We start from the raw sequence: 26,283 nt of genomic DNA on the forward strand, positions 1-26,283 counted from the left end.
AAAGGTGTAGTTTCCATAAAGTTTGAATTTCCACAAAATTCCATATGTATTAATTCAGTCTTACTGATTGTTAATCATGCCTGCTATAGTCTTACCTGCCAAACTCTGATAATATATTAGTCTCTCACTACGGTGCTAGTTTGTCAGTTGTTTCTTGCTATTCTTCGGTAGATTCATGACTAACATACATAATTTTTAAATGTAAAATCAACATCTCTTTCACATATACTCTTCTTTGCCTTGAATTCAACTTTGTCATGTGTTAATATTACTCATTAATTTTTTAGATATATGTGCCTGATAGATTTTTGCCCATTTGTTTATATTTTTCACATTTTCTCATAGTATTTTGTTTTAAGGTGTGTCTCTCATTGGATTTTTGTTTGCTTTCCTTTTACCAATGTTACTTAACAAAACCCAGATTCATTCTTCATGTTTAAATTTGATAGTTAAACCTATTCACATTTGTTAACATAACTGGTCAGTTTAAGTTTTCTTTTTAGACTTTGAATTTATTTTGTTTAAACTTATTTTCTTTTTTTTTTTTTAAAGATTTTATTTATTTATTTATTTGACACAGAGAGAGAGATCACAAGTAGGCAGAGAGACAGGCAGAGAGAGAGGGGTAAACAGGCTCCCCGCTGAGCAGAGAGCCCGATGCGGGGCTCGATCCCAGGACCCTGAGATCATGACCTGAGCCAGAGGCAGAGGCTTAACCCTCTGAGCCACCCAGGCGCCCCTGTTTAAACTTATTTTCATGTTGCCTTTTTTTTTTTTTTTTTTTTTTTTTTAAGCCATAGGAATTTATTTTCTTGGCTTCCTTTTTTTTTTTAAGATTTTTTTTTTTTTTTTTTTTATTTGACAGACAGAGATCACAAGTAGGCAGAGAGGCAGGCAGAGAGATAGAGGAAGGGAAGCAGGCTCTCCACTGAGCAGAGAGCCCAATGTGGGGCTCGATCCCAGGACACTGGGATCATGACCTGAGCCGAGGGCAGAGGCTTTTTAACCCACTGAGCCACCCAGGTGCCCCATCTTGGCTTCCTTTTCTTCCATGACTTGAAAGATACTTTTTTGTTGTTGTTGTTCTACCAGAACTTAAATTTCATCAGAAAAAAAAAAGTGTTTGAGTCTAAATTTTGCTAAGCAGTAGCCTTTTTTGTTTTTGTTTTTCAAAACAAAAATCTGTGTTGCTTTAATTGAGTAGAAAAGTAATGGATTTTTAAATTTGTAGTGGATTTTTCAGTTTTAAAAAATATAACATTACAGTTCAGAAAATGAGAGTATTCTCATGGTCCTTGTCTCTAAAGATGACAACTAATAAATTTATTGTATGTATTCTTTGAAATTTTTTATGATTATAGATAAACATATTTTTCTGGGTTTTGAAGTAAGTGGGATCATTCCTTAATTCATTCAACAGAAATGGTCATCTCCACATGTCAGCTGCACAGATTACCTTCATTGTTCCTCAGTTTCCTTGTAAGGGAATAGTGGTACTAATTTCCTAAAGCTTTTGTGATAATTAAGTGAATTAATACCTGGAATATACTTGTAACAGTGCCTGGCCACATGGAAAGCATTCAAGAACTATGTTATTTTCATCTTAAATGGTTCTGCATAGTATTTCATGGAGGATATGCCATCATTTATTTTAAAGTCTCCCATGTACAGTATTTAGTTGTGATTGTGCCACTTAATAAGGCTCAAATTGAATAGAATCTAGTCGATTTTTATTTCCTCACCTACTTTCTGTTTTATATAAATGTGTGATTGTATGTGTGTGTTAAATTCTGTCTTCTCTCTCAAGACTTCTTTTTGACATCTGTATTATCTAGTTTTTAACCATATTTGCTTAAGTAAGGACTTAATTGGCTTTTCATCATTAATTCTTTGATGCCCAAACTCCCTAATCTTGTGTTCTGATTTGGAATTCATTTCTTCTATTTCACTAAAGCAGCAGTTCTCAAAGTACTGTAGTTCTCATAGATCTCGGGGGGGGGGGGCGCCTAGGGATCCTCTTCAAGACATCCGTGAGGTCAGAATTATTTTCATAAGAATATTGAGACTTTCTTTGCTCTCTTCGCTATGGTGACGCTTCTGCTGATGGTGCAGAAGCAGAGTTGAGTAAAGCCATTGTTAAAATCAAGGCAGCAGCACCAAACTATATGGCTGCTAGTCATTGTGAACTTTACCCAACACATGCACAATTAAATAGATGCCAGTTTCCCTTCAGAACGCCCTTGATGAAATGCTAAACAGTGCACTTTTCATTAGCTCTTGGCTATGGTGTACACTTCTTTCATATTCTGTGTGAAGAAATGGGAAGTGTTCGTAAAGCCTTTTGCAGTTGGAGCTGCAACCTGAACTAGCTGCCTGTTTGATGGAGCAAAACCCTGCAGATTATAAATTCGGTTACTCAGTCTTGGATATTTGGCAGGTATTCTCTTGAAAATGAAGTTAGTGAGCCGAAGAAAAAAGTCAAAATTTGGAACATTTGCATCTGCCATTTTGAGCTTGACAGCTTCCCAGTACTTGACGGCTTTACTGATGAGATTGGAAGTGTTATCAATGAATGTGATTGTTTTGATATTGAAGAAAGAAGTGTGTCAGCATTTGGAAGATCTGTGAATCTCAATAAACCGGTACTTTCTAAAGGACCAACTCATTACAAAATCATGCATATTTATAAAAGATCCATCCAAAGTGTAAATAGACTGATTAGTTTTAATGTAACAGTGTGAAGTTCATTGCTACAGTGACAGATTCCACATTGTAAGTGATCTTTAACAAGCTACCACTTGTTGAGTTTTAGTGTAGAGTCAAAGAAAATCCATAATTAATTAAAAAGGCTGTTAAAAACATGTTAAATATGGGGCGCCTGGGTGGCTCAGATGGTTAACTTTTGCCTTCAGTTCCTTCAGCTCAGGTCATGATCTCAGGATCCTGGGATTCAGACCCTACATCTTACTTGCTCAGCTGGGAGCCTGCTTCTCCCTCTCTGTCACTCTCCCTGCTCGTTTTCGTGCTCTCTCTCAAATAAAATCTTTTTTTTTTTTTAAGTTAAATTTTTTACTTGTTCAACTACATATCTGTGGGGGGCCAAATTTTCTTCATACATTTTGCCCAAAACAGTATGTCAGAACAAATTGAATGTGACAGCAGATATGAGAAGTCAGCTGTCCCCTATTAAAGCAAACATTAAAAAGAATTGCAAAAAAAAAAACAAGGGTAATGCAGTGTCGCCCTTCACATTTTGGGGGAGAGGGGAAGAGGAATATAGTTATTTTTCATTTTTTAAAAACCCATTTATGTTAACATGCAGTGTGTTTCTTTTTGTTATTTCTAAATGAAATTTTTTTTTTTTTTTTTTTTTAGATTTTATGTATTTATTTGACAGTGAGACACAGCGAGAGAGGGAACAGAAGCAGGGGGAGTGAGAGAGCGAGAAGCAGGCTTCCTGCCTAGTAGGAAGCCTGATGTGGGGCCCAGTCCCAAGACCCTGGGATCATGACCTGAGCCAAAGGCAGACGCTTAACAACTGAGCCACCCAGGCGCCCCTAATTAATAAATATTTAAAAGGCTGTCTGCCTTAACAAATACCCATAGATAGAACCATTATAAACAGAAATAACTTTGGGATGCTGAGACTAAATGTTGGAGAATTTACTGCACTAGAAGTCCTAAGATACTGCTCACCTCCTCCTCCCCTCATGGGAGCATCAGTGGTATATTTTCTGATTTGCTGGTGCCCAAGACTGCCTTTGCCTTTACACATGAATGTTGATTTGCTTGGTGCGGAATGCATGAGTCATAATTTATTCTCTCTCAGCTGCAGATCAGAGATTCCATAGACCTTCTGCCTACCCCCAACATATTTAAAGGACACCTCATACATCCCCCATTAGTGTCGGTGTCAGTAACTCTCCTCAGAGGCTTAGACCTGATCCCCAAGTCCTCTCCAGAAAGCATTACTATAGATAGTTTCTGTCTCTTGTCCTCTGGAATTCAGTGTTGGAGAAAGAGACTAGGCTAATTTAATTTTCTTTAGAATTAACATATCTTTTACTTTTTTGTTTTTATTTTTATCCTTGTAAAACAGAAATTGCCAAACTGTACTAATGGGCGCTGGGGCAGGTGGTTCTATTGAATTTTGTCAGTGGGCTTTTATGATCTGCAGGTTTGGGTCTTTTTTTTGAACTCAAAAAGTTTACTTTTATAACTTTCAGTTCCCCTTGTTTTGACAATGTATTATTTATAGATTTTAGCTTTACTATCATTATATCATGTAAATCATTTTTATTTGTTTATCAAACCTCAGTATTCTGGGAGAATTTCTTAGTTAATTCTTTATTTAATTAAGTTTTCTTAACTTAGGCTTGGTAGTATTACCCAGCTCTGACTTTGGTGCAGATTTTAATTTTGCCATTTCAGTTTTAATTCTCCTGTCATATTTCACTTTCTCAACCAGTTTCCTATTCCCCAAAGCCTGAATCTCCATTTGTTCACTTTGCATATTTGCTTATTTTCCTCTTAAGATACTTTTTTCAGAGAAACCATGCCTTTTGGATTCCATCTTGATCACTCTGTGAATGCTTTCTAAAATTGTCTTGAGTTTTCAGTATGATTTTTTTTCCTTTGTTAAAGTTTTCTTGTAGTTTTCATACACCCTGATACTGTTTTTTTTTCCTCTAAGTTACCCTTTAAAGGGGAAAGCTATCCAGATTGAGGGTATGCAAATATGCCCAGAGTGGAGCTTAACATGGCACTTGATCTCACAACCCTTAGATCATGACCTGCACCGAAATCAAGAGTCAGATGCTTAACCAACTGAGCCACCCAGGTGTCCCCATTCTGAGCTTTTTGAGTTGTCTTTTTCTGTTCATTTTCACAGAAGTTGAAGCAGACATATCAGGAATGTGACCTGGAGAATGTATCAGTTAACACTGGAAGACGGTTTGCTTTCCGTTTTAGTTTGTGGACACCGTTTAGATGAAGTCAGAACTTCCATTTAGTATTAGCATTAGGATTTAATGTGTTCCTACTAGTTTTAATTTATTTAACATCTTTATTACATTATTAACATATGAAATACTCTATTCAGTTTCTGAACTAGAATTGATGGCACGCTCTCACCCATTTTCCATTAAATACTATGAGCAGGTCTTGCCTTCAGTGAATTTTGCCATTTTCTGTTCCCCAACTTTTTTTTTCTATCTTGTAACCTGATTTCAGAGATGTTAAAATACAGGAAAATGCATGCTTTGGAATAAATGAAATATATGATATGGTTTATGTTCTATAAAATAAGAACTTTAATGGTACAGGGTATTTGGTATTAAACTACATTTTCAGAATTAGAGTAATAAGGTAAACTATGGCACATCTGCTCGACAGCATATTCTGTAGCTGTCAAGAATGGTAACAAGATAAGATACCTCAGGGTTAAATAAGTGTTATTTACTTTCATAGAAAAAAAGTAAACAGAAGGACAGCGAGGTAGTAATGGTTGTGTTTTAGATGGCAGGACTCACTAGAAGATCTCTTCTTTCCAAATCTTAATGAATGTGTTACTATTTAAGTATTTTTGTGGTGGCTGTGGGGTTTTCTGTAACACATACGAAGGGATCAACCTTTTTTTTGCAGTTCCTAGACTACTATTAGATAAAGGAAGTCTCAGTGGTTCCATTGAAGAAAATTTTTTTTAAGATTTTATTTATTTATTTGACAGAGACACAGATCACAAGCAGTCAGAGAGGCAGGCAGAGAGAGGGAAGCAGGCTCTCTGCTGAGCAGAGAGCCCGATGTGGGACTCAATCCCAGGATCCTGGGATCATGACCCGAGTCAAAGGCAGAGGATTGAACCCCCTGAGCCACCCAGGCGCCCCTCCATTGAAATTTTTATGTTTTAATGTTATGCTTTGGGAAATGATGGTAAAGGATGGTGGGATAAGAATGTCATGAACTAGATTCAAGACTATGTGAATGGTCGTATCCAAATACTCTGCCTATTTCTTTATGTAGTGAGCTGAAGGAAGTTTCCTGAATACTGGTGGGCCTCCTTCCTCATCTTTTCTCATTTTCTAATAAATGTCTTAGGTCACTGTAATGAAGATAGGTAAGGTACAACTAGAGGGAGGTTGGGGATCAGAACTAACAAATTCCTTTTTATAAGAATCTAGAAAGAACTTGGTAGCCTAGAAAAATAAAATGGCCATTTTAAGTTGAAATTTAATAGCAATTAATGTAATGACCCAGCGTGTATACTCAGAAAATCTGTAACTGAAGTTCGGGGTAACAGCAAATCATATAAAAAGATTTCATTTTAGTTATAATTTGATGTGGCTGCTAAACATAATAGGTAATCTAACATGAAACTAGGGACTGCTTGTTCCATGTGCCCCCAAGGGGTAGAACCAGAACTATAAAGTGGGAATGATCTGATCAGTAAGATCTTGAGTTTCCTTTCATTAGAGAGGTTCAATTTTAGGTTGGGCATACACAAACAAGGATTCAAACAGAGTGGGGAATTGGGTTAGATGACATTCAGAGTCCTTTCTAACACTGAGACTCTGTGACTTTCAGACCCACTAATGATATTTTTAAACTACCTCTTTGTGGAGTAGGAGTTGTTGTGGTAAGCAGCAGGTTCCATAGTGTGACAAAGATGCTGTAAATGACTGCACTAATTCATTAAATTGGACTGTTGGCACAAGTCACCCATAGACATCATAGGTGATATGTGTATAAGTCAGGCACTCTCCTTTTTTTAATGGAGTTTTTATTGAAGTACATAAATAACAAATACCTAATTGAAAAAAGGTAAAATATAGTAAGGGACATAAACTAAAAACTGTGAGGATTAAAAGAAGGGAATGATATATCAAGAGTATCAAAGGGGGAGAAAGAGTATCGGGTAAAAGTTTTACGAGAGAAAATAGGTCTCGAAAAGTAAGTGGAATTTCAGCATATCAGGACATGAAAGGAAGTGGGGTAACCCTGGCAAAGAAAGGCAACAACATGAAGTTTCCCAGAAGCAGGAAAGCACTGATGTGTTGGGAACGGTGTAGTATGAGATAAAATGTCCAGAAAGGCAAATTGGGGTTGAAGTGAAGAGGACTTGAGTGTCATGATGAGAATTTCCTATAGAGGTAGCAGTTGAAATTTTTTGAGTGAAGAAGAAGCATGATCAGTCTTACTTTTTAGGAACATTGATGTACTTGATCGACATTTGCTGAATTGTTGAAGGTGGAGAAATTGAGTGGAAAGGCATCAAATGAGAACCATCGAGGACTCTGTTAATAAAAGTGTTTGGCATTATTGAGTGCTCACTATGTGCCAGGCACCTTAACGTTACTTCAGTGAAACCTCACAACTGTGTCATGTGGTAGGTACTTTCCAAATTAACATTTCCTGGATTTCCAGGAGGAAATGCCTATGAGAAATCCATACACCATAATTAATTTCTGCAGGCGTATTCTCTTATGTGCACGCATGCTGTGTTCACCCACACTCTCCAAATCACCTTAGTGAATACTGTTACGTCTTAGTGTAGCATTTTACAACGGCTGTCAAAACCAGCAATCACAAATTATTGAGGTTTAAAAGTACCATATTCGGTATTGTGGTAGAAATAAAAGAAGTACAAGATATAGTCTCTGACTCCTAAGGTAGGCACACCTACCTTACGTATTTATGGTATAAATTTAGGTATAAATTCTACTTTTTCGTACCATACGCATGCCCAGCACAACATGCTGCTCAGTAGATAGTAGTTAATTTATTGATATTAAAAGTAGAACTAGACCATTATACCAATAATTTTCTAGTCAGATAAGAATTTATCAGTATGGCTCAGGCTCTTAGTTATTCAGAACAGTGATACTTGAGAAATGAAGCATGATTAGCCTTCACAAATGCCAGTAATGTTATTTAATTTTCAAAACCGCCCACTGTCCAGCCCTAAAATGTCGTGTTTCAACATTGGAATAAAGGATATTGCTTACAGTTTACTCAGTTGTCCTCTTAACATAGACTTCACTGATTTATTGATATAAGCTAGTCATGCATTATCACATTTTTTTTTTCTTTTAGTTCTATAAATAGTTTTAATTAGGACCAGGGAAGAATTGGAGCAGGTAGTCTGCAGTCTTCTTGGGTTCCATTCAATTTGGAATGTCACATAGACTTTCTCCTCCCACCGTAATCTAAACCCCCTTACTTGAGAGGCACCAGGAGTCAACCTGTCCTAAAGCATGTCATAGTGACTACAGTGCTTCTGGATAGAATGTACTTAATTTCAGCTGCTCACCAGAAAATACTGTGAAGTTTATTATATCTGCCATATTACACATCTGGAATGTGCCATGCTGAGAGAAAATCAGAATAGCTTAAAAACAACTTAGAAGAAAAATATGGTAAAATATAACTGTAATAGAATAAAAATCTGTGTTGTATATTTAACAACCAACAGGCTTCCTGTTGCAATAAAAGTGTAAAATGAAACTGGATAGATCATTCTTATTGAAAGGGAAAGGTAAAACTAGGCAAGTCTTGATGTGATTACAAATTAGGTGTGTCAGTTTGCATTACTTCACCTGTGTATGAAGGTGGTTGAAGAGTTGTGTGTGTGTGTGCAGTTATTTGTGACCTTCATAATTACTTACACATGTATCATGATGAGAAACAGTCTCATAATCACAGTGTTACTGTATGGTAAAGTCTTTAGACACATGTAAACTTTAGCCCTAAGGAAGCATTTGTTATTCAAAAAAATTTCTGGTCAAAGTATTTTGATATAGATATTATTACAGGACTGTAAAAGGATGGCTGAACTTAAAAGCTGTTTAAATTACATGTGATGAAAATCGGAAATCATAACCAAGATCCCCAAAATTTGTTTTAACCTCCTGGTTGTCCTGTGTAAGTCAGGAGAGGTAACAGAGAAGCAGTAGTCAGTAATGTGGTGTAGCTGAAGCCAGGAGAGAGTCTGTTTAAAAAAAGGAAGAAATGATCGACTTTGTCACTTCTATGAGGTCATTTAAGGTGAGGACTGAGATAACCTTTGCATTTTGCGACATGGAAGTCATTGACCTCAGTGAAAATGGTTATGGTTTAGTGTTGAGTGTGGAAGTCAAATTAGAACAGAAGGTGAGAAATTGGAGATAGCGGGTATGGACTGTGTTTTTGGAAAGCTTAGCTGTGAGAGGGAGGAGGGTGAACAGTAACTGAAAGGTCTAAAGGTGGTAGGTCTAAGGAGAGGTTATCCTGTTGTATTTTGCTTGTTTAGCGAAAGAGTTGTGGATGGCACATACTGATGAAAAGGAGAGAGTCCTGCGGAAGAGGTTGAAAACACAGACAAGGGGCGCCTGGGTGGCTCAGTGGGGTAAAGCCTCTGCCTTAGGCTCGGGTCATGATCTCAGGGACCTGGGATTGAGCCCGGCATCGGGCTCTCTGCTCAGTGGCAAGCCCACTTCCCCCACTTCCCCCTCTCTCTCTCTGCCTACTTGTGATCTCTCTCTGTGTCAAATAAATAAATAAAAATCTTTAAAAATAAAGAAAAGAAAACACAGACAAGAAAAGGGATAAACAAGGGATTAAATTTTCTAAGAAAACAAGAAAGGATAATATCCAAAGCACAGTGAGAGTTTGGCTTCAGATAAGAGGAGAGATTTGTCAGTTGGAGGAAGGTGTGGTGGAGGGAAGTTCCTGAGGGAGTGGCTGTCTGAAGGTGTCTTCTGTGTAAAGAGGGTGTGATGAGGTTATCTGCTGAGAATAAAAGGGAACGAGGAGATGAGAAGTAGAAAGTGGATTTTAAAAAGTGGAAGAAACTTAAAATAGTCTCTGTGGAAAGTGGAAAAGCAAGAAAAAAAGGAAAACATGGTAAGATTGTCATGTAATGCTAAGGCACCCCTTGAGATAGTATATCTTTCTTTAATCCCAGAATCTGGGAGACTGAAAATTAGGGTTAGATTTTTCTTTGTAGCCGGTAATGTTTCATTAAGTTAGAATCAGTAGTACAGAACAGGTGTCTAACTTCCTTTCTGGTGATGTCACTAACGCCTAGAGTATGGGCAGCGGGTAGGGAGAAAGGAACTAGATAGAGCACTATCTTCCTTCCGTATTTTATCACCACTGCTGCAGTTAAACCTATCAAGGCTGCTGAAACCTGGTGAAATTCTCATTGAAACCCCCTACTTCGCTAAACATACCATTGATCTCAAGTTACTGCTGCTGTTACTAGATAGTTAACTAATCCCTGTTTGCTTGAAATGGAAGGTGTCCTGTATGACCTGCTTCCAAATCTATTACTTGAGCAACCTCACCATTTCTTCAGCCAGAAGCTTTGTCATATCAATATTTACCATATGTCAGAAACTGTACTAGGCCTTGGAGATGCAAAAGTAAGTAATAGAGCTCCAGTACCTACCTGACCTGTGTTCATAGCGGATACTGATATCGGCAGTTTGAGTACAATGTGATAAGTGTTAATGTCAGAGAAATGCAAGGTGCTTTGGGCACACCTGTGAGGTTCACATTACTCAGGGCTGAGCTGAGGTGGTTAGAGATGACTTTCCACAGGAAATTGTATTAAAGCCTGCTTCTAAAGGATTACTAGGAGTTAACTAAACAGAGGAGGGGAGGGGAGGGGAGGGGAGTGGGGTGCTGGGGGAGGAATGCTGTGGGAAGTGATGTTGGAAGGGCAATCACCAGATGGATGACTCCAGATCTTCTAAACTGTGTTGTTTAGACATTATCCTCTAGGAGCGATGAGTAGCCCTCAGAGGACTTTTTTTTAAATTATCAAATAATATATTATTTGTTTCAGGGGTACGGGTCTGTGATTCATCAGCCTTACACATTTCACAGCACTCACCATAGCACATACCCTCCGCAGTGACCATCACCCAGCCTACCCTGTCCCTCCCCATCCTCCCCACCCCCAGGCCCAGCAACCCTCAGTTTGTTTCCTGAGATTAAGAGTCTCTCCCTCCCCTCCCCCATCCCATCTTGTTTCATTTTTCCCCCTTCCCCGACAAATCCCCGCCCTGCCTCTCAAATTCCGAGGACTTTTTAAAAGGGAATGATGTGATCACATTTTGTGTTTAGCAGGTTCTCTGTAGTTGCAGAGTAAAGAATGGAGTAGGCAAAATAGTGCTAGAAGTTGGGATCTTGATAAGGATATTTTTTCCAGCAATTCAGACAGTTGTTTCGATCTCTGAAGCCTGCCCAACAGGTAGGAGTCACCTTGGTCCTCTCTCATCACACTTTAAAACAGGTTCCATGTAGTTAGTTGAGGTATAGGATATAGAAGGCAAGAGGGAGCTGTGAAGGAGCTTGACTCAACTAGCTATTGCTCTTTCAGTCTCCTATGAAGATTGTTAGCCCTGCTCTCATCCTGTCTCAAATATTGCTTTGTTAGCCATTTTGTAGGAATAGAGCCGCAGAGGTTTGTTTTCAGGAAAATCTGTTATTGAGGTATAATTGAAATAACAACAAACTACAGATATTTAAAGCATACAGTTTGGTAAGTTTTGACATGTATATACCTGTGAAATCAACACCACAATGAAGATGAAGACAGAGCCGTTAGCCTCTTGCTCTTTTGTTATCCCTCCCTCCTATTGTTCCTTCCCTCCTCTCCCCTTCCCTCAGGCAATCACCTATCCGATTGCTTTAGCTGTAGTGATAAAGGTTTGCATATTTCCGAGCGCCTGGGTGGCTCAGTAGGTTAACCCTTCTGCCTTTGGCTTAAGTCGTGATCTCAGGGTTCTGGGATTGAGTCCCACACGGGGCTCTCTGCTCGGCAGGAAGGCTGCTTCCCCCTCTCTCTCTGCCTACTTGTGATTTCTGTCAAATAAAATCTTTTTTAAAAAAATAGAATTTTATGGCAATGCTATACCTTCTTGATTACTTCAGTTTCTAATAATTCTTGAAATCATGTAGTACTAGCCTTCCAAATTGTTCTTTTTAAAGTGGTTTTGGCTAGTCTAGATTCTCTACATTTTCAGATCAAATTTAGGTCAATGTGTCAGTTTCCTAAAAAAGCCTGCTGTGGTTTTGACTGGTATTGTGTTGAATCTACACGTCAGTTTGGGGAGAACCGACATCTTTACAGTCCTGAGTGTTCCAGCCAACAAACATGGTATATCTCTCCATATCTTTAGGTGCTCTCTAATTTCAGCACTTTTTAGCAGTTTCGGGGTATAGGTATTTCACATTTTTGTTAATTTATCATTAAGTATTTTATATCCTTGGATTCTCTTGTAAATAATACTGGTTTTAGTTTTGATTTCAGGTACTCATTGCTAGTATGTAAAAATGCAGTTGATTTTATATATTGTTTTGTCCTGAAACACTACTTAAGTTACTTACTAATTCTAGTAGCCTTTTGGTAGCTTCCATAGAATTTTCTACATAAATGATCATATCACCTCCAAATAGAGAGTTTTACTTTTTTTTTTTTTTTTCAAAATGGATTTTTGTGGGGGTTGTTTTTTTTTTTCCCTTTCTTTCCTAATTGCACTGGTTATGTTGAGTAGAATTGGTAAGAACAGAGATGCCTTGTTCCTGATTTTTAGGGGCAAAGCATTGAATATGTCACCAATGAAGTATGATAGTTGTAGGTTTTTTTGTTTTGTTTTATTTTTTTGTTGTTGTTTTTTGGTGAAAGCCCCTTATTAGACCAAGGAAGTTTTCTTTTCCTAGTTTGCTGAGCTTTTTATCAGGAAAGAGATTTAGGGTTTTGTCAGGTACTTTTTCATTTGCTAAGATGATCATATGGTTTTTCTTTCCTGGTTTGTTGAAATGATGAATTATGTTGACTGACTTTTCAGATATTTAACCAACTTTGTATTCCTGGGATAAACTCCTTTTGATCATGGTTACAGTCTTTTTATATATCTTTGGATTCAGTTTGCTAAAATTTTGTTTAGAATTTGTGTTCATGAGGATGAATGCCTGTAGCGTTCTTTTGTTTTGTTTTGTTGTAGCGATCTTCTGTATCATCATTGTTGCATTTTGAAGAGTAATGCTGACCTCATAAAATGAGTGGGAATGCGTCCCATCTTCTGGAAGAAGATTGGTATTACTCTTTTTCTTAAATGTTTGGTAGAATTTACCACTGGAGCCCTCTAGGGTGTGGGAGTTTCTTTGTGGAAAGGTTATTAGTAAAGTCTGATATTAGCACTTCCTTTATTCACTCTTTTTTTTTTTTTTTAAGATTTTATATATTTATTTATTTGACAGAGAAAGGGACACAGTGAGAGAGGGAACACAAGCAAGGGGACTGGGAGAGGGAGAAAGAAGCAGGCTTCCTGTGCTGCTGGATCTCAGGACCCTGGGATCATGACCTGAGCCCAAGGCACTTAACGACTGAGCCACCCAGGCACCCCCAGTCTTTATTTTTCTGATCACTCTGGTTAGATATGTATCAGTTATATTGATCTTAGAGAATCAGCTTTTGATTTCTATTACTTTTTTGTTTTCTGTTTCAGTTGTTCCTGCTCTTTTATTTTTCCCTCTGGCTTACTTTGAATTTAATTTTCCTTTTTATAAAAATAAACTTTTTTGGAGCATACTTAGGTTCACAGCAAAATTGAGCAGAAGGTACAGGGGTTTCCATAAACCATTTTTCTTCTCCCTAGTTTTAAGTTTTTATTTAAATTCCAGTTAACATACAGTGTAATATTAATTTCACATGTACAGTATGGTAATTCAGCATTTCCATGTATCACCCTGTGCTCATTCCAAGTGTGGTTCTTAATCCCCATCACCTGTTTCACTCATTCCCCCTCCCACCCCACCTCTGCTCTGGTAACCATCAGTTTGTTCTCTGTAGTTAACTATCCATTTCTTGGTTTGCACCTCCCCCCCCCCCCCGCTTTTTTTTAACCTGTGCTCATTGCTTGCTTGCTTGCTTGCTTGCTTGCTTGTTTGTTTCTTAAATTCCACTAGTGAAATCATATGGTATTTTTCTTTCTCCAGCTAGTTTATTTCACTTAGCATAATACTCTCTAGGTTGTGTGTGTGTGTGTGTGTGTGTGTAATACTCTCTAGTTTCTTAAGGTGAAAGTACAAAAATCATTATTTTGAGGCCTTCCTACTTTTCCAGTACAGATCTTTTAGTATTACAAATTTCTCTGAGTACAGCTTTTGCTAAGGCTCCACAGAAGAAGATCCTTTTTTTTCTTGTCCGTCATACAAAGCCTTTCTGATATTGTCATCTTTTGTCTGCTAAAATAAGAGTTGTAAAGATATGTCTGCAGGGATAAAGGATAAAGTTTAAACTTACAACTCCATTTCATATGCATTTCCATATTTAGACTAAGTGGGAAGATGCCACTTTGATTCAAGAATGTATCTTTTTGACAAAGTCATCTGATTACCTACTACAAGCAGTACTTTCTTTTCATGAAAAAAGCACCTATCCAGTTAATGCTCTCTAGCTAATATTAGTAATGGAAAGGAAATACTAATAATATAAGGAAAAATATATTTGAGAATCACTGAAGCAGTATTTCCGTTTGCCTCAAAGCCTCTCATTTGTGCAGTTGTGAGTAAAGGCTAAGGTGGCATATCAAGTTGCCCTTACTATTTAAATTTGTTTCCAAATAGCAAGTGTATTACATTAAGTCATACCTTTAAATCTCAACCATTATGCAGAAACCTGCCTTTACTCAGTTTGGGTGGTCTTTTAGTGCTTGTATAAACCAACATCAGGGTCCACAGATATAGTAGCTGACCTTTATTAAACATTTTATCCTGTGTCAGAAACTATGTTAAATTGCATGGAGTGGCTTAATGATGCACTAAAACCTTGTGAGGTCTAAGCATTTTTATTCCCATTTTACAGATAAGGAAACAGATTTGGAAAATAACCAGTCTAAGGTCCCATACTACAAATAGAAAAAGTAGAGTTGAAGCTTCAACCCCATCTCCAGTGACTTTAAAAATGTTGTACACTTTTCTTCTGTATCCATATAGAGTGTGTTTGAAAGAACAGCTTGTAATGGCCATGGAATGATAGGGGTCTGAACATCTTGATTCAGAATATGGTTTGATAAGTAGTTGACCAAACCAGTGTAAGTTGAGAAAATAAATTGCTTCAGACATGTTGCTACTCTGAAAATCTGAACTTTGCTTAAGAAAGAATGGCAGATACTGAGTTGGAGGCAACATGAGTTTAGATCTCACCTTTTAACTGAGCCACAGTAAATTAATTAGTTAACCTGATTTAGCTTCAGCCTTTTAATTTATTAAATAGAGACTTTCTCCTTTAAGGTTGGTTTAAAGATTAGAGGTTATGTATCTAGCACAGTACCAAACCCATAGTCACTGGTCAGCAAAGAGGCTGGTTGTATTTGTTACTCTTAGAATCTTCTCACTGAATGAAAAGGTTTTTTGAGGCCTTAAGTTCATTCTCTAACATGACCCACTCCCCATCCATCACCAAGATTAATCCTGGTCTTTTTTTTTTATTTCATTTTATTTTTTCAGTGTTCCAGGATTCATTATTTATGTACCACACTCAGGGCTCCATGCGATACGTGCCCTCCTTAATACCCACCACCAGGCTCACCCAACCTCCCACCTCCCTCCCCTCCAAAACCCTCAGTTTGTTTCTCAGAGTCCACAGTCTCTCGGGGCGCCTGGGTGGCTCAGTGGGTTAAAGCCTCTGCCTTCGGCTCAGGTCATGATCCCAGGGTCCTGGGATCGAGCCCCAAATCGGGCTCTCTGCTCAGCAGGGAGCCTGCTTCCTCCTCTCTCTCTGCCTACTTGTAATTTCTGTCTTTCAAATAAATGAATAAAATCTTTAAAAAAAAAAAAAAAGAGTCCACAGTCTCTCATGGTTTGTCTCCCCCTCCCATTTCACCCAACTCCCTTCTCCTCTCCTTCACCCAATGTCCTCCATGTTATTCCTTAGGTTCCACAAATAAGTGAAACCATATGATAATTGACTCTGCTTGACTTATTTCACTCAGCATAATCTCCAGTCCCATCCATGTTGATAAAGTTGGGTATTCATTATTTCTGATGGAGGCATAATATTCCATTGTATATATGGACCATATCTTCTTTTTTTTAATTTAATTTTTTTTATAAACATATAATGAATTTTTATCCCCACGGGTACAGGTCTGTGAATCACCAGGTTTACACACTTCACAGCACTCACCATAGCACATACCCTCCCCAATGTCCATAACCTTTCCCTCTCCCGACACCTTTCCCCCCAGCAACCCTCAGTTTGTTTTGTGAGATTAAAACTCACTTATGGTTTGTCTCCCTCCCGATCCCATCTTATTATGGACCATATCTTCTTTATCCATTTGTCTGTTGAAGGGCATCTTGACTCTTCCCACAGTTTGGTGACTGTGGTCATTGCTGCTATGAACATTGGGGTACAGATGGCCCTTCTTTTCACTGCATCTGTATCTTTGGGGTAGATACCCAATAGTGCAATAGCAGGGTCATAGGGTAGCTCTATTTTTAATTTCTTAAGGAATCTCCACACTGTTTTCCAAAGTAGCTGCACCAACTTGCATTCCAACCAACAGTGTAAGAGGGTTCCCCTTTCTCCACATCCTCTCCAACACTTGTTGTTTATTGTCTTGCTAATTTTGACCGTACTGACTGATTGTAAGGTGGTATCTCAGTGTGGTTTTGATTTGAATCTCCCCGGTGGCTAATGATAATGAACATTTTTTCATGTGTCTGTTAGCCATTTGTATGTCTTCTTTGGAGAAGTGTCTGTTCACATCTTCTGCCCATTTTTTGATGTGATTATCTGTTTTGTGTGTATTGAATTTGAGGAGTTCTTTATAGATCTCAGATATCACCCTCTCACCCTCTGTACTGTCATTTTTTTTTTTTTTAATTTATTTGACAGACAGAAATCACAAGTAGGCAGAGAGGCAGGCAGAGAGAGAGGGGAAAGGCAGGCTCCCTGCTGAGCAGAGAGCCAGATGCAGGGCTTGATCCCAGGACCCTGAGATCATGACCCGAGCTGAAGGCAGAGGCTTTAACCCACTGAGCCACCCAGGTGCCCCTGTACTGTCATTTTTAAATATCTTCTCCCATTCCATTGGTTGCCTCTTTGTTTTGTTGACTGTTTCCTTTGCTGTGCAGAAGCTTGTGATCTTGTTGAAGTCCCAAAAGTTCATTTTCGCTTTTGTTTCCTTTGCCTTTGGAGACCCATCTTGAAAGAAGTTGCTGTTGCTGATGTTGAAGAGGTTACTGCCTATGTCCTCCTCTAGGGTTTTGATAGATTCCTGCCTCACATTGAGTTCTTTTACCCATTTCAAGTTTATCTTTGTATATGGTGTAAGAGAATGGTCAAGTTTTATTCTTCTTTACATAGCTGTCCAATTTTCCCTGACCATTGAAGAGACTGTTTTGTTTCCACTGTATATTTTTCCTGCTTTGTCGAAGATTAGTTGACCATAGAGTTGCAGGTCCATATCTGGACTCTCTACTTTGTTCCACTGGTCTCTGTGTCTGTTTTTGCGCCAGTACCATGCTGTCTTGGTGATCACAGCTTTGTAGTAAGGCTTGAAATGAGGCAACGTGATGCCCCCAGTTTTTTCTTTTTCAACATTTCCGTAGCAATGTGGAGTCTCCTCTGGTTCCATGCAAATTTTAGGATTGTTTGTTCCAGCTCTTTGAAAAATGCCGGTGGAATTTTGATTGGGATGGCATTGAAAGTATAGATTGCTGTAGGCAGTATAGACATTTTAACAGTGTTTATTCATCTGCTCATGAGCATGGAATGCTTTTCCATCTTTTTGTGTCTTCTTCAATTTCTTTCATGAGTGTTCTGTAGTTCCTCGAGTACAGATCCTTTACCTCTTTTGGTTAGGTATATTCCCAGGTATCTTATGGTTCTTGGTGCTATGGTAGATGGAATCGAGTCTCTAATTTCCCTTTCTGTATTCTTATTGTTAGTGTATAAGAAAGAAACTGATTTCTGTACATTGATTTTGTATCCTGCCATGTTACTGAATTGCTGCATGAGTTCTAGTAGTTTGGGGTGGAGTCTAAGTCCTGTTCCTCTGATAGTATATGTACAGCACTGAGTTCCTTTCCTTTATAACAGTAATATTTTGACTTTTTTTTTTTTTGGTATAAGTATTTTGTGTTTTTCTTTTTTGTTAACATTGTTTAATTATGTGCCTATTTGATTAATATCTTCCTCCCCACATCCCCACACAGATGGTTAGTTCCATCCAATCAGAAGCCATGTCTGATTTTGTTCACCTTTGTCTCTGTGCACGGTGCCTGCCATATAGTGGGGCTTTAGTTAATATTAAATGAAGGAAATGGTTCTTAGTAGCAATACTAACTACCTTGTGATAATGATGTCTGCTTCCTTCAAAGTCATCATGCTTTTCCTTGAATTATAATACATGTCCTGTGATCTGCACAGACTCTCAGTATTTGAACTTACCAGTCTTCTGTGGTCACATCTTGATATTAGGCTGACTGAACTCCTTAGAGTACAGTAAAGTATTTCATGACAGTTAGCATTATTGTCTGTTGTTTTCGGTTTGGCTAGATGTGATTGAATTACCTTCATACTGTATGTGTGCTACTATGCAGAATTTAATTTCAACTTCTTGGTCACTTATTTCACCTCACAAAAAATGTAATTGTTTCATGAAATTCTTATGACTTAAGAAGGAAAGAATACCGGGTATTTTCATGTGCCATCTTTAGTCTACCATCCATCTAAATATCATTTTCATTTGGCTTCTCTTATAAGGGAGAAGATGTCAACCGGACACTAGAAGGTGGAAGGAAGCCTCTTCATTATGCAGCAGACTGTGGGCAGCTTGAAATCCTGGAATTTCTGCTGCTGAAAGGAGCAGATATTAATGTATGTAAAGAACAGTGTCACTTTAGGAAAAAAAAATTTGTTGTATGCCTTGAATAATTATTTTTCTATAGGCTTGTAAAATAAGAATAAAGTCTAAAATTATACCAAATTTCCTGTAACTTAGAATTTTTTAAAAAATAAGCAGCACAGACAGACTTTTAAAACTACAGGTAGCAAATGGCTATCGTGCAGTGGAGGACTCTGCAGTCCTAGGATAAATCCAGATTGGAGTTTTGGACAAAGGTCAATAGGCAGAAGGTCAGAAGAGAGCAGTCATCTCCCGGCTCTTGCCTTTTTACAGCTTTTCAGAGTTTTGGACAAATGTTTAAGTAACCATGATAACAAGTGAGATACACTTTACACATTTTAGGGGATACCATGTCACCTGGCCCCATTGTGGCAGTCTTTTACCTCTTCAGCAGCTAATTTCTACCCACCTCTTCCCTTCCTGGACCTCACTGGCATTCCTACAATAGTGAGGACTTGGGGCTCAAAGAGGTTAAATAATCAATACAGTAAGTGGCAGAGTCAAGGTCTGAGTTGAGGTCAAAACCCTGTGCCCTGTACTTCACTGCACTGATACTCAAGGAGATATTTCTTACGGGCTTGGGCCTTGGCTGCTGTTTAAATAGCGGGAAACTTGTAGCTATGAAGCAATTTTGTGTAACAAGGCAAATAGGAAAACATTGATAGTTCTCTAAATAAATCTAGAAAGAAGGGAGAAATGAAAAATAAAGTTTTTTATCTCATTATTTCATAGGCTCCAGATAAACATCATATTACCCCTCTTCTGTCTGCTGTCTATGAAGGTCATGTTTCCTGTGTGAAATTGCTTCTGTCAAAGGTGAGGTCAATTGCTAATTGTTTTTAAGTTTTTATTTAAAATTCCACTTAGTTGATGTGCAGTGTAATGTTAGCTTCAAGTGTACAATATAGTGATTCAGTACTTGCACACAACACCCGGTGCTCACCACAAGTGTGCTCCTTTATCCGTGTCACCCATGTCCCCCATCCCACAACCCTCCTCCCTTCTGGTAACCCAGGAGTTTGTTCTCTGTAGTCAGGAGTCTACTTCTTGGTTTGCCTCTCTTTTTTCTCCTCTTTGCTCATTTGTTTTTATTTCTTAAATTCCACAAATGAGTGAAATCATGGTATTTGTCTTTCTCTGACTCATTTCACTTAGCATAATACTAACACCATCTGTATTGTTGCAAATGGCAAGATTTCATTCTTCTCATGACTGAGTAATATTCCACTGTGTATGTATGTGTGTGTATACATCTTCCTTATTCATTCTTCAGTTGATGGACACTTGGCCTGTTTCCATAATTCGGCTATTGTAGATAATGCCACTGTAAACATTGGGTGTGTATATCGCTTTGAATTACTATTTTTGTATTCTTTGGGTAAATGTAGTAGTAGTAGTCAATTTGCTGAATCATAGGGTAGTTGTATTTTTAACTTATGAGGAACCTCCATACCATTTTCCAGAGTGGCTGCACCAGTTTGTTTTCCCACTAACAGTGTGCAAGGATTCCCCTTTCTCCACATCCTCACCAACACCTGTTGTTTCTTGTGGTGTTGGTTTTAGCCATTCTGACAGGTATGAGGTGATATCTCATTTTAACTTTGATTTGCATTTCCCTGATGAAAAGACGTTTAACATCACTTGTCATGTGTCTGTTGGCCATCTGGATATTGTCTCTGGAAAAATGTTAACTCATGTCTTCTGCCCATTTTTAGTCAGATTATTCGTTTTCTGGGTTTTAGGTTTTGTAAGTTCTTTATCTTCTCCCATCCTGTAGGCTGCCTTTTAGTGTTGTTGATCATTTCCTTTGCTGTGCAGAGCCTTTAGTTTAATGTAGTCCCAGTGGTTTATTTTTGCTTTTGTTTCCCTTACCTCAGGAGACATATCTAGAAAGTTGCTATGGCCATGTCAAGTTACTGCCTGTGTTCTCTTTTAGAATTATTACAGTTTCAGGTCTCACATTAGGTCTCTCATCCATTTTGAGTTGATTTTTTATGTCCAGTTTCTTTCTTTCGGGTGTTACTGTCCAGTTTTCCCAACACTGTGTGTTGAAGACACTGTCTTTTTTCCCATTGGATAGTCTCTCTTTGTCAAAGATTAATTGTCCTTATAGTTACGGGTTCATTTCTGGGTATTCTATTCTGTTCCATTGACCTGTATGTCTGTTTTTGGGCCAGCACCATACTGTTTTGGTTACTGCAGCTTTGTAATATAACTTGAAGTCTGGAATTGTGGTTGCCCCCAGCTTTGTTTTTCTTTCTCTGGCGCTGCTTTGGCTATTGGGGGTCTTTCATGGTTCCATACAAATATAAGGATTCTTTGTTCTGGCTCTGTGAATAATGCTGTTGGTACTTTGATAGGGATTGCATTGAATGGGTATATTGTTTTGGGTAGTAGAGACATTTCAACAAATATTTGTTCTTCTAATCCATGAGCATGGGATGTCTTGTCATTTCTTTGTGTCATCTTCGGTTTCTTTCATCGGTTTTTATCGCTTTCAGAGTACAGGTCTTTCACCTCTTCGGTGAGGTTTATTCCTAGGTGTCCTATTATTTTTGATCTCAGTTGCTAATTTTTATTGTTTCTTTCTATTACTTTGTGACTGTTTAGGCTAAGTATATGGTTGGTCAGTTAAATTGTGTGCCGCATCAGAGATAGAAAACTAGAGGCAATATTTAAAATTGAGGTCTAGAACAAGTGTTATTCCAAATAGCTGGTCCACAAACTGTTACCAGTTCATGCTGGATAAGGCTAAACTCTAAATCAGTCCAGTCTCCTTCATCAAGAATATCTTGCTATGAAAAAACAAGTTAGCTGAACTAAGCATTATACTTAGTGATGTAGATAATGTCCTAGACTACTAAGTTTGCAGACTGGTGCCAAGTTCACAAACCACATTTTGAGTAGCCCTAGTGTGAAATGTGTAAGCTTCATTTTCTGTTGTACATACCAAGTGAGATTATTAGGGGCAGTTTGCTGTAAATAAGGGCCCTCCAAGTCATCTGGTGTCTTGATATGCTTGTGGTCCTGGTAAGTTTGGAATTTTCCAGTGTTAACTCTAAGTGGAGTTCAAATTCCAGTCTCAACAAACCAGTCAGTTGCAAATGATGGAAGACAAGATCTTTATAAACAGGGCACCAGTATTAATCCCAAGCTTATCATCTTATGGCATACTCTAGAAAATACTGTTTGTAGCATTTCGCTTGGGATTTTCAAATAAGTCCTGCTAAAGGAAGAAAGGTACAGAAATTAAATGAGTAAATGTATATAAAGTATTTTGCCACAGTACCTGACAACGATCAATAAATAGTAGCTCCTATTTTAACTAAGACTGAAGAGGATTTTATGCTTCGTAGATTTAAAAAAATTAGGAGAGAAGGCTAGCACATTTGTCTCTTAACTCTATTGATAATTTTTTTGAAGATTTTAAGGATTTAAACTGTTCTGAATGCAGTTAATTCAGGTTCTCTAAAATTAGGGGTTTTTCTTCCCATAGCGGCATGTTAAATACCATTATTAAATTTCATTAAGTGTGTGGTTGTTACTGGCTTGGGGTCGGGTTTTTATTTTGGCAGAGGGAGTATAAATCAATAGTAATTTTTAGATACTATGCATTATACTGATACGAATGATGTGATTCTCCCAAAGCCAAAACAAATGAAAATATCATTCTTGATCACTGCAGTGGATCCAGAATCTGTGGTAGGATGTGCTCACAGAGATTTCTAGTCACTCTGTCTTCCTCCTCCACACCCATGGAAAGATTCTTTTGAAAGCTGGCAGCTTTGTCTTCTTATTATCACTAGTGCGTGAAGCGTTTGACTTGCCCCACCTGCCTTTGAGTCTGCCAAAATGCAAGGCTTGGTGGCTGACTCCCCCGCCATGGGAAGCACAGAATAAAAATACCTTATTTTTCTCCTCAAAAAGAAAAAATAAAATAAAGTACCTTTGAAAACTACTGGACCATTTCATCCCTGGGAGAATATTTTTGCTTACCATATTCAGAACTGTTTGTCACAGGCTACAAGTATTGAATTACAGTTTGTTAAAGATTTATGTAATTCCAATATTTTATTAGTTAGAATTCTTTATATTGCACGTAACTAATCCTGCTCAGGTAGGCTTAAACCAGTAAAAAGATCTTGTTGATTCACATACCTACAGTTGAGGCACACAGCCTGACCCTGGGCTTAAGCCATATTACCAGGATCTGATTTCTCTTTGCTTCTCAGCTCTGTTCCTCAGCATGGACTTAATTTAATTCCCCTGGCCTCAACCTGTCTGCTAAGTGTATAGTAAAAGAAACAGTAATAATTCTGTCTTACAAATTTGAAAATTACTGAGTAAATCTTAAAGTTTATTTCACATAAGAAAAAAAACTATGTGAGGAGGTGATAGATGTTAACTAAACTTTAGTGTAATAATCATTTTGCAATATATGCATGTATCAAAGCAAACTAATGCAACTTAAACTAATACAAATGTTATATGTCAATTACAGCCCAAAATATAAATTCGTAAGTCAGAATAAAAGATAAAACAAGATTTCTTCCTCCCCCTTTGTCTCTCTTTCCCTCTTATTTTTCTACGCAGCTAAGGTTCTGTTCTCTGAAAATAAAAACTCCCTAATAAAAACCTCATTTTTAAAACTAAAAAGGAATCCTTTTTAGCTTAGGCTCTGTGATCATTAAATGAGATGCTCCTAAGCATGCTCTTTCTTTTTAGCCATATCTTAGGCTCTATTTCTTTCTGATAAGCCACTCTTTCTCCATGGGACAAACAAAACAATTACTGTTTTGCTAGAGAAGTCCCAAACCATCGTTGGTATTCCTTACTTCCAGAGCATGATGCTCCAGGTCACTGAGACATTGCCGTAAGATTCCATCGTTAAACAATCTTCTGCCTCGGTTTGCATGTACATTAGGCCCTAATGTGTTTTCTTAGAAGGGTCTCTGTAATTATATACAATGTTGCTACATTATTGATTGTAAGTTGGGTGTTTGACCTTTAACTAGCTTATTTTTTCTTTCACTTGTGACTCTAATACTGTTCTTTTGTTTGTGTCTGAGCCTTGATTTTTGAAGGTAAGTGACATTCAGAGACGGCTCTGTTAATGGCAGATGAATTGTACCCATGCAGAGCTGATATTTTAGATGAAAGGGGTTTTTTTACCTTTATGAAAGCATAGTAAAATTCAGTTCTGCTTTTTCAAAATTACTTTGATTTTTTATTATTGCATAAGCTTCTTTAATGGATACCCTATAGTTTTGTTAGCCAAATACTTTTTTGGAAATTGATTGTGCTCTTTCAAAAATCCTTAGTTGCTAAAATAAGGCTATTCCAGAGCACTTTTTTTTGTTGTTAAAATCAATGTTTCTATTACAAAATCTGGTTCTGCCTTTGTCAAAAGTTTGAATCCTTATCGATTATTATGAATTCATTTTAAAAGTACTTAGTTGGAAAAGTTTACCAAATTGACATTTTTAATATATTATCCCACTGGTATATTGTAAGTATAGGAAAAAAGCCAAAGTAAATGAAGTTGAAAACTTAGTATGATTACAATTAATAGATGTGAAAAGAAAGAAAAACCACAAAAACAAAAGAAAGAGGGTTAGTAGAACACTCAAAATCAAACTATGTGATATGCTAGATCACTTACTGGACAAGTTTTTTTGTTTCTAATTTAATGCAATGGAAGATGAAGTTTATGACACAAGTGGGAATTAGAAAGATTTACTTCTTGATTGTCCATATAGCAAAAGAAGAAGCTAACATCTTTGGAGAACATAATATGTACAGGCACTTTGTTTACCTTACCACCTCTAATTTCTGTCAACCCAAATATATAGGTATAGTCATCTCCTTATTATGGATAAGAAAACCATTTGGCTCAAGACAGTTATGTATCTACCCAATGTTAAACAGAATACAATGGAATTGAGATTTGTTCCAGGGTTATGACTCGGCAGTCCATGTTCTTTCCCTATGAGAATTATAGGCAGGGACAGTTACAAGAATGAAACACGTTTACTTCTGTAGATAAAGTTATTTGGCCTGATCTTTTATTTTTGAACTAGTAATAGTTTTTTTAAAAAGATCAATACATGTGGAACTTCTACTTCAAGACTGAGGTATGAGCACATGCCATGGTATCCCCTTTTTCCCTCCTATGACAGAAAAGTGGTTTTTAAAATGAATGAATCAATATTTGCTTTGGAGCATAAGCAGGGCTTCATTAGAGAAGTTATAGTGAATCCTTGAGACACAGAAAGCAGAGGGGTTGGGGTTGAAGAAGAAAACATTCCCTGAAATGAGCAAGAGTATTGAAAAGGTAGGAGCTGATCCAAGACTGCTCTAAGCCCAGAAATGGTGAGCATCCTGAGTAACAAACAAGTGAAGATTTGGATGCGCTTCAGAAAGAAACAGATTTCAACCCAAAGAGAAAAACTGAGATGCAAGAAGGATCAGAATCAAGAAATTAATCTGTGAATAAATCTAAATGAATATGAAAATACAAAGCAAACACTGAAGTTAAAAATATAAGCTATTATATGATTATTAAATAACAACCTATAAGATGGAAAGGAGTACATGAAAAACATTATATAAAACTGGGGAGAAGAGACCAGGGAAAGGACATAGGTGAAACAGGTTAAAATGCAGCCTCAAGAGGCATCCTGGGAAATGTAGCAGTAGCAGAGGAGGAAGCAGCCCAAGCAAGAGTGTGAAACAAACTTCGGCATAGAGAAGCAGCAACCAGACAGCACAGCAGTCCATGAAAAAAGGCCAAGCCTAATTGACATCAGCCTGTTTTTCTCAAAGCAAAAAATTATTTTGAATTGTAATTTTCTCAGTTGAACAAGGTTTTTTGTTTGGTTGGGTTTTTGCCCTAGAAAATCTCAACCAGGAAATTTGAGGAGTAAAAGTGATATTTAAAAGGTGATTAAAAAAATATATCCTATAGTCTAGAGGTTGGCACATGTTTTCTTATAGTCACGTATGACTTTGCAGACGATGTGGTCACTGGAGCTCTAACGCAGCCATGGACAAGCTAAAAGAAGTACAGGAGTTTGTATGGAATCACAGAAAACCTGAATAGCCAAGGCATTCTTGAGAAAGAACAAAGCTGGAGGCATCATAACCCCTGATGTCAAGATAAATACTCCAAAGCTATAATGAAACGCTATGGTACTGTCACAGAAATACACATTCTGTTCAGTGGAACAGAATAGAGTCCAGAAACAAACCTGTGCTTAATATGGTCAATAAACCTATGACTGAGGAGGCAAAAATATACAGTGAGGAAAAGAAAGTCTCTCCAATACATGATGCTGGGAAAACTGCACAATCACAGAAGAGTAAAACTGGACCACTTTCT

The 26,283-nt window shown here is 37.6% G+C and overlaps 1 protein-coding gene across 1 annotated transcript in view; it reads left to right on the plus strand.

Annotated features, from left to right (window-relative positions):
• Nucleotides 1-26,283, plus strand: part of MTPN (myotrophin) — a 57,728-nt gene that overhangs the window by 16,585 nt on the left and 14,860 nt on the right. The window contains exons 2-3 of the mRNA XM_046021153.1: nucleotides 18,761-18,874; nucleotides 19,635-19,718. Of these exons, the coding sequence (XP_045877109.1) occupies nucleotides 18,761-18,874; nucleotides 19,635-19,718 (198 nt within the window). The remainder of the gene's footprint in view (nucleotides 1-18,760; nucleotides 18,875-19,634; nucleotides 19,719-26,283) is intronic.

Source organism: Meles meles, chromosome 10 (assembly GCF_922984935.1).
Source record: "Meles meles chromosome 10, mMelMel3.1 paternal haplotype, whole genome shotgun sequence".
Taxonomy (NCBI): domain Eukaryota; kingdom Metazoa; phylum Chordata; class Mammalia; order Carnivora; family Mustelidae; genus Meles; species Meles meles.